Source organism: Halichoerus grypus, chromosome 6 (assembly GCF_964656455.1).
Source record: "Halichoerus grypus chromosome 6, mHalGry1.hap1.1, whole genome shotgun sequence".
Classification (NCBI taxonomy): domain Eukaryota; kingdom Metazoa; phylum Chordata; class Mammalia; order Carnivora; family Phocidae; genus Halichoerus; species Halichoerus grypus.
Window position 1 is genome coordinate 160,976,202 of NC_135717.1, and position 12,032 is coordinate 160,988,233.

A 12,032-nucleotide genomic window follows, 5' to 3' on the forward strand; every position below is an offset into this window, starting at 1 on the left:
TGTCTGTATTAGAAGTTTCTTAGATTATTGACCCATATGATATAATGCTATTTCCAAAATTCAAAGAGAGAAAGACTGCAGGGAGAGAATTATTTAACCAAAACTAGTATCTATAACGCATGAGTATCTCAGTTAAGTCAGTGTCATGAGACACACCCTCATATCTTATCTTGTTGATAAGCCCAGACTTTATCCTTTCTGGTTCTGAGCCTGACACTTTTCCATCATGTCCATGAAACTGGAGCACCACCTCCTACTTATTGATGCATTAAATATTCATTGTTTTGGGCAGTAGAGGGTAGTGGTTAACAGTACTGGCTCTGGGGCCACACAGTTTGAAAACTGGATTCCCACCTACAAACTGTGTGACCTTAGAAAAGTTGCCAAACCTCTCTGCCTCCATTTCCTTATCTATAAAGTGGGGGAAATAATCCTATTTCACCAAGAGCTGTGAGGATTAAAAAGGGTAATCCATGGAGAAGTCTAGCATATAGTAAATTTTCAACAAATGTTGACTGTTACTATTTGTTTTTATTATTTTCAAATGCGCGTCTCTGCCCTAGGCTCTCGGATGTACAGAGAGGATGAAGGCTTGCCCCTGTCCTCAAGGAATTCACAACTGGACATGGGATATTGACATATAGACAGATGGATTGTGACAGATATGACTGAGCTTTTGTAGTATTATGTGCAAAATGCTGGGAGAGTTTCCAAGGTGGTATTGGAGGGGTAGGACAGGAAGGCTTCCTGTAAGAGGTGGCATTTGATCTGGGCCTTGAAGGGGAAGATGAGACCTACCAGCTCGGTCATTTGTTAAGACATGACATGGAAGAGGGGAAAGGATGAGTTGAAACCCCAACTGTCGGACTGCAAAGAGACATTTTTTTGCAATAGAGTTTGCCAGCCATCCCAAGTGAGGCTACCACCCTCTCCCAAGTCAAGGCCCTGAGTTTCTGCAGCATTCTCTCTGTGGGATCATTGCCCACTTATGCACACTCCCACAAATACTGCCTGGCAGCAAGCTTGGGACTTAGGATTCAGAGACAGAGGCCTGCAGTTTTCCATGGTGTGGTCGTCTACATGTTGGCAGGACTGTGGGTCCAGGAGGAGGCAGAACCAGAAGTGGGATGGGCCAAGCAGTAGGAGGCAGGAGTTTGTTCTTGGGAGTTTCATAAGGCACAAAAATTCCAGAGCGTGTCTCCGCCTCAGCCCCTTCAGGATATCCTGTTATTCAACCAAGACATATATAGAGTTGAGAGTGGCCAGTTTCACCACGACCCCTGGATTTGCCACTTTTCCTGTCTCGAGGTTGTTCTCACATATCATCTGCTTCAATTCAGGAACAAGAGGGGAAAGGGTTTAAAAGCAAATACTGAAATGAAAGAGAATTCACTAGGAGTTCATCAGACTACAATAGAATAGCCGAGTAGTTCTGACAGGTGCCTGGCATCAGAAGTTGCAAATAGTTTCTCACCATGCTACAAAATCTCATACTTCTTCTTCTTGGATTGGTTATACACAATTTCTGCTCCCCGCCTGAAACTACAGACCAGGTAAGATGACACTTGCAAGTTTGTTATTTTTCAGGTTCATGGCGAGTCCAAATTTTTTGCTTCCCTCTGTTGTCATGGGTACTGGACTTCATACAATAAAGAGAAAGCCAGTGGAGAATCGGATCCTAATCGTGGCGTGCCATCTTTCAGAAGGTGTGCTCACCCACTTGGTTCTATTCCTGTGCTAAACCACCCTTGCTAGGAGCTCTGATTTAATGCTAACATTCCTCTTTCCACTGCTGATGTTGATATCCTCGGGGGGTGGGGGAAGGTTGTTTTGTTTTCTTTTGTTTTAATAGTCTCATCACTGTGTCATTTTGAATATAGGAAATAACAGTGGTTAAAGACAGATGAGTAGAGAGATGTTCTGGGGAATTCTGGGTGGGGTGATGTCTGCTTGAGAAACATAGTATTCCAGAATGCCCCGGGAACTCATCCCTTCTACTTTCCACAAGTTGTAGTAAAAGCACCCAGGGCAGTCATGTCAGCAGCTCCCATGAAGGACACCAGCATGCCAGTGTCTCAAACAGGCTCACGTGAGCTGTCCTAATAGAGCATGTTGGGTATCAGATGTATATCGAGGGCAGCCTAAACAAGGGGTATGAGCAAGGCAGTCTGGCAGTTCTTTTAAAATGCATTTCACAAGGCATGATTTCTGCTCTATTATTCATAAAACTTAACATGATGCTACATCTGTACCAGGCAAATTTTTATCAGTGCCAACATGATCGTGGTTGGCAGTACTCTGATGATGCTTTTCACGCAATTGCACTACTGGGTATTTACCCCAAAGATACAACTGTAGTGATCTGAAGGGGCACGTGCACCTCAATGTTTATAGCAGCAATGTCCACAATAGCCAAACTATGGAAAGAGCCTAGATGTCCATCAACAGATGAATGGATAAAGAAGATGTGGTGCATATATATATATATATATATATATATATATATATATATATATACTATGGAATATTATGCAACCATCAAAAAAAATGAAATCTTGTCTTTGCAATGATGTGGATGGAACTAGAGGGTATTATGCTAAGCGAAATAAGTCAATCAGAGAAAGACAAGTATCATATGATCTCACTGATATGAATTTGAGAAACAAGACAGAGGATCATAGGGGAAGAGAGGAAAAAATGTAACAAGATGAAACCAGAGAGGGAGACAAACCATAAGAGACTCTTAATCTCAGGAAACAAACTGAGGGTTGCTGGAGTGGAGGGGGGTGGGAGGGATGGGGTGGCTGGGTGATGGACATTGGGGAGGGTAGGTAGTATGGTTAGCACTGTGAATTGTGTAAGACTGATCAATCACTGACCTGTATCCCTGAAACAAATAATACATTATATGTTAATGAAAGAAAGAAAACACTGGAAGATAGCATCATGGTTCAGTGCTCCAGCTTAAGGGTTTGGGAGCAGCAAGTTGGAACTCTGGCTCTCGTTTGTTTATTTAACAAATATTTCTGAGGACCAGTCACTGTGCTCCACAGCCTACTAGCTGTTCAAGCTTGAGCAAGTTAGCTAGTCTCTCAAAACTTCAGTTTCTCCCCCAACAGTGCTCCACAAACAGCTGGAATGATCATCCTCATCATCACCACCACCATTAGCATCAACAAAGGCTTGCTTTACTGTGGAAATCAGGCCTTGACTGGTGTTTAAAGCTGAGTTTGCTTTTCAGAGGAAACTGTATGAGAGATAAAATGAGCCATTCCATTTGAAAAGGATAACTTGAAAGTCAAGAGATTTCTTGAAAAGAGAGGATTAAATCTGACCTTTTAAGAAAAAAAAGAAAAAGTAATGTCCTTCCATACACGTATCTAAACGGGAAAACCTAATATAAAGAAAATCCTGCTTTAAAAAATCTGGAGGTTCCATGACCATTAAAGGGGGTTGATTCAAACTCTAGCTAAGGGTGGCTTTTATTATTATTCCATAAAGAACATTCCAGGGCTATTTTGGTTCATAACAATCACCAAATGAAAGCTGACCATGCAAACAGATTTCGTTTTTCTATATGCCACCATACAGCGTGTAGGGAAGAGGAATACCGAATCAGGGAATCAGAAGACCACGAACTTACAGTGTGACCTTGGCAAGTCACTGAACCTCCCCTCCTCTTGGTTTTCTCCTCCCTAGAATAGACATGATGAAACCTGCCCTACTTATCTTCAGCATGGTCAAGATCAAAAAAGATGATGCCCTTGGAAGTATGTATAACCATAAATTTCTCTGTAAAAATAAGATTTCTTCTTATGCAGCCTTTATCCATTTCAGTAAACTTAGTAGTTATGATGTTCCCACCATCCCTACCTAGTGCTGGGCCTGTACTGTTTAGGGATAAGAGCAAGTAAGAAGGAAGAGACATGGCAGCCTCCCACAAGGGGTTTTTAAGCGGAAAGCAAAGACAACAAAATGTGTTCCACTGGCCAACCATATGAAGAGTAGAAGTTGAGAAAAGGAAGAGAGTTGGGTCTGGTTTTGTGGAGTTGTTACACAGAGCCTTGGAGGATGAAGTTTGGGTAGCCAAGAGGAGAGGGAAGCACATTTCTCTCAGGAGAAGCAGTAAGCAAAACACAGAGGGGGGGATGGAGAAGCATCACAGGAACTAGCATTTACTGCCTACAACATTCCAGATCCTGGGCTAGGCAATTTGCATGTGTTATATCATTTAAAGGTCTCAATAACCTGGAGAGTGGTTATTATTATCTCCCCATTGCAGAGGATGACAAAGGGTAAGGAATTCATTCAAGACTGTACACTTGGGGCGCCTGGGTGGCTCAGTCGGTTAAGCATTTGCCTTTGGCTCGGGTCATGATCTTGGGGTCCTGGGATCGAGCCCCGCATTGGGCTCCCTGCTTGGTGGGGAGTCTGCTTCTCTCTCTTCCTCTGCCTCTGCCCCCCAACTCATGCTCATTCTCTCTCTCAAATAGATAAATAAATAAATAATCTTTTAAAAAAAGATTTATAATAAAAATTTTTTAAAATTAAAAAATTAAAAGACTGTACAAGCAAGATACAGAGCTTGATTCCAAGCTTAAGTCTTTTGATTCCCAAATTCGGTCTGTCTTCATTGTATGAAGCTGCTTTTTCTTAAGCTTGATGGGAAAATGAGGGAGATTAGAGAGAGGGGACCAAATCCATTTGAGAGGATCAGCATCAACATCATGGACAATGAGGGATCCTGAAGACAGGGCCAAAATGCGTGTGCATCCTTCATTCTAGCATCTAATTCTCTACTGCCTAATGTTGCTAAGAAACTGTTTCTAGTGTGTCTATTGTATTTCCTACAACTCATTCATTCAGTCAACAAATATTTTCTAAGCACTACTATGTGTCAGACACTGTTCTAGGTGCTTAGGGTATAGTCAAGGACAAAACAGAAAAAGATCACTGCCTCTTGGAGCCCACAGTCTAGCTGAATTATAATCAAAAGATTGCAAACATCTTCAGAGTAGGAATTACATGCTTCATAACATTTAGCACCCAAACTAGACTATTTCTGTAGAATCAATGCTGAAAGAATATTCTTGAGACCTGTTGATCTACAACCAATTGACCCTAAATAATCACTTTAAAATTTTCCCATTTGGAAAGTGTACTCTATAACATATTTCAGGTTTCCCATTTGGGTACATGTGTGTAATGATGTTACCTTGCTTTACTGAATTCCAGACTTTAGATCAAGGATGGCAAACAGGTGGTACAAGTAGCCTCCTTCCTACCCACAGCCATGGCAGACATTGCTTGTTGATCCCAACACTCTTTCTAAATAAGGTGAAAAGCAACTAGCCAGTGATTACCAATCAACCTTGTTGCCATCCCTGTCATTCCATTGACTTGAAGCCAAAAGGGAAAAATGACCAACCAAGGCTCGACTAATGGGACGTGATTTTTTTTTTTTATGTTTTTGCAGGCAAAAAGATGTGATAAGAAATCTCTGCTTACAATTAGGACTGAGTGCCAATCCTGTTCACTCAACTTGGGAATTAAGTGCCCAGATGGTTACACCAAGGTTACCAATGGCTCCGTGGGGGTTCGAGATTGCAGGTACTCAAGAGAAAATCTCAAGTCTTGAAATTTAAGGGATTGTGAATCCAAATTGAAACTTCCCATCTCAAAATCTTCAAAGCATTTCCATGATTTTCCCTTTTTCTAAGACTATATTCAGTCCAAACTTAGGTAACTCACAATTTACAACCTTGAATCTAAAAAATTGATTGATTATTGATTATTGATTCACATTTTAATACAGAATTGACTATATTGCATTGCAAATAAACATTTTCCCAACATCTTGTCCTTCTTTATTTTGAAAATCTGGGTTTTGTTTCATTTGGAGAGGGTTCTAGTCAGAACATGGACTAAAAAGCCATGGGTCTGACAGTCATCTTACTAGCTAGCTATGGATCCTGATACTAATTAGAACCTGAAGTGGAAGACAAAGGAATTACAGCTTCATGCATTTTATGTGAGCATTGCATTCCTGAAATCCTCTTATGATTCAAAATCCTCATAATTCAAGGCTAAGCCTCAAAAAGGATGATGAGCAGTTTTGCTCACCAGCTAATGGAAGCAGCCATACAACTCAAATGTAAACACAATGTTTTATTTACTCAGTCTACTAATTTAGACATTAGACAGTTCTCAATGTGTTCATTCTTAATTCAGGGATGAAGGATCAGTACTATTTCTTATTTTGTATTAAATAAAAACTAAACACTGTTATATCATACTATTTTAAATTCATGTTTGCTTAATGTGACCATGATATATTCTAAAACCAAAATCATCAGTTTTATAAAAGGTTCCAAATACAAACTGGCCTAGAATTAGCAAGCATATGTGACAGTTGACCATTCAGTTACCAAAGCGGGCACACATCTGTGACCAGAAACTCTTAAAAAGTATATAGAAAGGTGTAGGGTTCAAGGTTAAAATTATGTGGTGACTTTATTGAGGACTTTTTTGTCCTGGCTACTATTTTTCATGGCAAGGTGGACACTTGGTTACATACTCCCCACCTTACCATCTCCCTTCCAACACACACACACACACACACACACAGACACACACACACACATCCAGGCTAAGATTATTGCACTCATGCTCTCTGTTTTAGAATTGAAGACTCGGATTTGCCTTTCATTTATGCTGAAATAAATCCAAGATTGGCTCTTGAGGGGATGTTTGGTTCTGCCCTTGGCTCTCCCTTTTCCCATCTTTGTGAAGAGATGCCCCTGCCAGTATTCTCAAGCTTTCAGAGGAACTGTCAATTCTGTCTCCAACTTGACTGGCCATAAAGCCAGTAGCTCAGGGACTGGATTAGAAGTACAACCTTGAACTCACCATTGCATCACACTATTCTTAACAGCCCACTTGAAAGAAATGATATTCATGGAGGATTGTCTCTAAATATACTAAAGTCAAATCCTAGAATAAGTCACCCATGCGGAGATTCCCCGAAAATAGGCAATGGTATTTAGCCTCTACAGAATTGCTATTCCAGATCTGCACCTCAGATGGTATAAAAACCGTTCTAAGAAATTCATCATTACATCTCCCTTGAGTATAAGGTGGCAAATATTGCCCATTATATTACACCGCCTCTCATGGAAATGTCTACATCTACAGTATCTGCAAAAAAAAAAAAAAAGTGCTAATCCTAAGCAGTTGTTTCGTTTTAAAATCCAGAGATCCTGTGCATCACAGAACTCATGACCTTTTCCTTCTCGTATTGGCTGTGACAAGTGTGAAGTGCACCTCTAGCATGTGCCTAGAACCTAACACTATTTCCTATCTACTAACCTCACTTCTGACATCACTGTAAATATTCTACCCTCATTTGCATTGTGTTCTGATTTTTTCATCCATTTCGTACAATTAAAGGTAAATCATTATTAAGTTTTGCTCTCCCTAGACAAAAATGTATTCAATCTGTTTTTTTAAATATAGGCAAGTGTAAAGAAAGACCTAAATAAAAACCTAGGCTAATCTCACTGCCCTCTGCATTGCTCTCATCATGGGTTTATGTCTTCTACTTCCCCTCCAAGGTACATATTTGAGATCAGGAAGTACTCGCTGTCTCTCCCTGGATGCCGCCATATCTGTAGGAAGGACTATGTCCAACCTCAGTGCTGTCCAGGCCACTGGGGCCCAGACTGCATGGGTAAGTGGCACAGCGCTTTTCTTCGACTTTGATACTTGCTTCTCAATGTCCCATTTCACAGAAAATCGAAAGGAAGGAAGTCCGATAAAAAGAGAGTGTCAGCACCTTTTTCTAGAAAGTTCCATTTCAGTCTATCTGTAGAAAAATCTTTCTTGCTCTGTCAGCTTTTATAAACAAATCTGCTTTCCCCCAGTTAGAGGTCTCTTTTTAAAAGAATTCCCTTACAAGTCAGAAAAAGGGACAATTGAAAGGATATCCATTTTTATAAAAAAGATAAGGGACCATAGAGAAGATGGAAGAATGCTGGGCTACTATAACCCTGAAAACAATTTTCTTTAAGAAGAAATTTTATTATAGCATCTCAAAGACCATAGTTATTGTTTGGCAACACAAATAATCATTAAATCTACTAAAACTCTAGTCTTTAGGATGGAATATCAAACTCTTTGATGACCAGTTTCACTGTAAGAAAAACTAGCCACCAAATCTGAGTTGATGGTGTAGTTAGACTTCTTTGGTCAAGCATAGCATTTGTCAGCTAAAATTGAACTTCTATCATGATTAAAGATATTAACACTTGAATAGCGACTGAGTCCTTGCTATGATATGCAAATTTTGTCAGATCACTTTTTTCCCTTGGAGAGTAAAAAAGTCAGGCATTTTAATTCACACATTGACCATTTGTTTCCCATTTTCTAGATGTAATGAAACATCTCCTAAAGAATCCACTTAAATGGAGGGGTGCTTGGGTGCCTCAGTAGGTTGAGCATCTGACTCTTAGTTTCAGCTCAGGTCATGATCTCAGAGTGGTGAGATCGAGCCCCGTGTCAGGCTCCTCACTCAGCAGGAAGCCTGCTTAAGATTCTCTCTCCCTCTGCCCCCTCTTTCTCTCTCAAATAAATAAATAAAAATAAAAAAAACAGAATCCACTTAAGGAGAGAGATTAGTTCTCTTTTGCTTTTTTTTTTTATTAAAATAATACAAGCAAAGTGCACACAGCATGTAAAGTTTAGAAAGACAGAAAGAAAGAAAAAACAGCAACTTCTTTCGGTCACACATAGGAAACCCTAAATGGTTTGGCTTATTTCCCTGCTTTTTTTTTTTCATATAGCTTCTACACAGTTGAGCCCTTCTTGTACATATGATGTTGAAACCTACTGTTGTGTTTTTTTTTTTAAACTAATGATTAAAAGAATAATAGCTTCCATTTATTCAACATTGCTGACATGCGGTACCAGAGAGATACTTGGCCTATATTATCTGATTCAATTCTTAAAACAAATCTTTGAGCTAAACATTTTTATCTCCATTTTGCCTATGAGGGATCAGAGATTTGAAGATGATCTCTTACCAATTTCTTTTGGCCTGATAAATGATAGAGCTAGTTCAAGTTCAGGGTTCCCTGTCACCAAAGTCTTCTGTCTTTCTACTCTGTCCCATTGCCAGAGCAGAGCTTATAAAAAAAGAAAGAAAGATGGGGCGCCTGGGTGGCTCAGTCGGTTGTGCATCTGACTCTTGATTTCATCTCAGGTCATGATCTCAGGGTCGTGAGATCGAGCCCCTTGAGGGGCTTTGCACTCAGCACAGGGTCTGCTTGAGTTTCTCTCCCTCTGCCCCTCCCCCTGCTTGCATGCACTCTCTCTCTCTCTCTCTAAAATGAATAAATAAAATCTTGAAAGAAAGAAAGAAAGAAAGAAAGAAAGAAAGAAAGAAAGAAAGAAAGAAAGAAAGAAAGAAAGAAGAGAGAAAGAGAGAAAGAAAGAAAGAAATGGGAGATCCTCCAAATGTGTTTCTAACTTCTCTTTTGATTGGCAAGTCCCTTTACCCTTCCAGTCAATGCCTGGGTTATGCTCCTTGCGCTGGAAAGGTCAAGGTTTGGGGTTCAGGAAATCCTGGCTTTCACTCTATTAACCTCTCTGTTTTCAGTTTCACCCCAGCATGTGGACACTGTGTGATTCTGAGTTTGTTACAATGGAATCAAGTGATTAACCCACCCTTCTAGATTTCAAGAACTTTTAAAGCACCAAATGTGGTCACAATTACATCGAGTCCTTATAGACATGCTGATATAATACAAAAACTTTTAGATTTGCTTTTCTCTTTCTAACCCATGAAAACTAATCTGATGCTGTTATTGATCAGACCCCTGTAGAGAAGAAAAGGTTTTGTCCAAAATACAGCAACAAAAGTCAGTGTGTGCAACATCAGGAATGACAGTCCACAGCTCAGAGAACAAAAGGACACTAGTCCTGCTCCCACGTTTGGCTTGACTCTAGTCCCATCATTGGGCAGTTTACTTGCTGCTGTGCCTCAGCTTCCTTAGCTGTCAGATGGGGGTCCAAAGTCCTACTTTACAAAACTGTAGCACAGATTTTAAAACATTCATGTAGATGAAAAGTACTTGACAGAGAGACACTGAAAAAACACTTTAATGATGTTTTAGGAGTAAATGAATGAGTGAACAACAGTCAAAACAGACCTCTGTCAGTGAAAGCCAAATAAAGTGACATTCTCTTTTGAGCCCTTCTTAAGCATGGGTAACTCCTAAAACATGAACAGACAGACAGGATTCAAAATCTTCAATGGGCTTCATGCCATTGCAATATGCTATGCACGAATGGGGCGAGGCTCCTGTCTTCGATCCAGTGTGTGTGGTTCTTTGAAGGCTCACACATTTCCTTCTGCTAGGTTTTGAGGCCGGAGAAGCAAAGTATGTGAAAAGCAGGGGCTGGACGGTCTTTCTACTGTCCTCTTGTTGGAGCAAAAGGATGTGTCCCTTTATCTTCATCTTCCAAACATACCAAATGTCTCCAAAGGCTTCCTTCCTTTTGCTCAGGAAAGAGATAAATGTTCTACTTAGCCGTATATTTCACCTCTCGTATTTTGTGGTGATGACAAGCGAGATCTTGCCTATCACTTTACATTTCCGCAAGGATAAGGCCATTTCAGAGCTGCTGACGTGTGTCCATATGTCTTTCTGATGAACCACAAGCTTTGGAATGGCCTTCTTTCCAAGGCCAGCGTGGCATCCGATTCCTTTTCAGTGCGTCAACAAATACATTCATACTCAATACCCCTGGTTACTTTTTAAATTGTTTTAAAAATGCCTCATTCCAATTAGAAAATAACTCTATCAATTCAAAAAAAAAAACAAAAACCCAGAAAACACAAAAAAAGCACAATGAGAAAAAAATTGCTCATCATCTTCTAAAATTAAGAATAAAGCATGGATCCTCAGTTGGAGAAAAAAAAAATATGTCATCCTGACATAAGAAAGGTGTTTCTACCCAGATTTAACTCGCCTCTCCCTCATTAAAAATTATACTGCTTTATCAGATCAGCACACAGCAGTCTTCACTAATTAGCACACAAACATATTTTTAACATTGAAATGATCACATTTGAAAAACCAATATCCTACTTGAGAGGAAATCAATTTTTTTTTTATTTGGGCATTCCAGTTCTCTTGATTTCACCGCAAACGTTAACTGATTTTTGCAAACAACTCAAAGTAATGGAAAAAGAATGTGGGCAAAGGGGTTGTACAGAACCTGGATCACAGCCAAAACAATCTGATTATTTCAAAGGGAAATGGTCTTGATGCTTCTTTTTGAGGTTGGTGTCATCAAATTCTGCACATGTATTTTTTTTTTGTACTGTATTATTTATGTTTCCAGATCTCTTTCTTTCCTATTGTACGTTTCTTGCCATTCACTGCACAGGTCGCAAATAACAGACTTCTGTGGACTTGAAACCAGTCTTATAGGCATGTTCCTTTTGGCTTTGAGTGAGAAATAAAGCTGAGTTCACCTGAGGAACCTAATTCACATCGGTTTCCCAGGGAGACAATTTCAACCAAACTCTAAGTGGAATACCAAGACAAAGTCTCTGCCCAGCACCGTGAGCCAAACTTTTCAACAATGGTGGTAGCGTGAAGCAGGCACCTCTAGAGTTCCCTGGGAGATAAAGTTGCAAGGAGGTCTTTGGCCTCTTGCTGCAGGGGAAGTTTATTATCTTCCTTTAAAGAAACAGAACGGCTGATGATTTGCTGACAGCTTATAACGGATAAGCCTCCTGCTGAGGAAAGTCACAATGCAAGAAGAGACCACCAGGGTAGCAGTAACTAAAGGGAAATGGGATAATGACCTGAAATCGCTTTATCAGCTACTTGAGCCTCACAATGCGTCAGAAATGTGCCCTGATAGCAAATTCTGTAATATCTTTTCGAGCACAGTTGCTGAGAACGTCAATTTTACCATCTTTCTTCTTAATGGGGGTCTGAGGTGATAGAAAGTAATTTGAG

The 12,032-nt window shown here is 40.0% G+C and overlaps 1 protein-coding gene across 1 annotated transcript in view; it reads left to right on the plus strand.

The window, feature by feature from the left end:
- The first annotated feature begins 1,299 nt into the window (after positions 1-1,299).
- The window catches only part of STAB2 (stabilin 2), a 144,831-nt gene continuing 134,098 nt past the window's right edge, over positions 1,300-12,032 (plus strand). Inside the window, exons 1-3 of the mRNA XM_036103511.2 lie at positions 1,300-1,553; positions 5,477-5,610; positions 7,614-7,729. Of these exons, the coding sequence (XP_035959404.2) occupies positions 1,476-1,553; positions 5,477-5,610; positions 7,614-7,729 (328 nt within the window). The 5' untranslated portion in view covers positions 1,300-1,475. The remainder of the gene's footprint in view (positions 1,554-5,476; positions 5,611-7,613; positions 7,730-12,032) is intronic.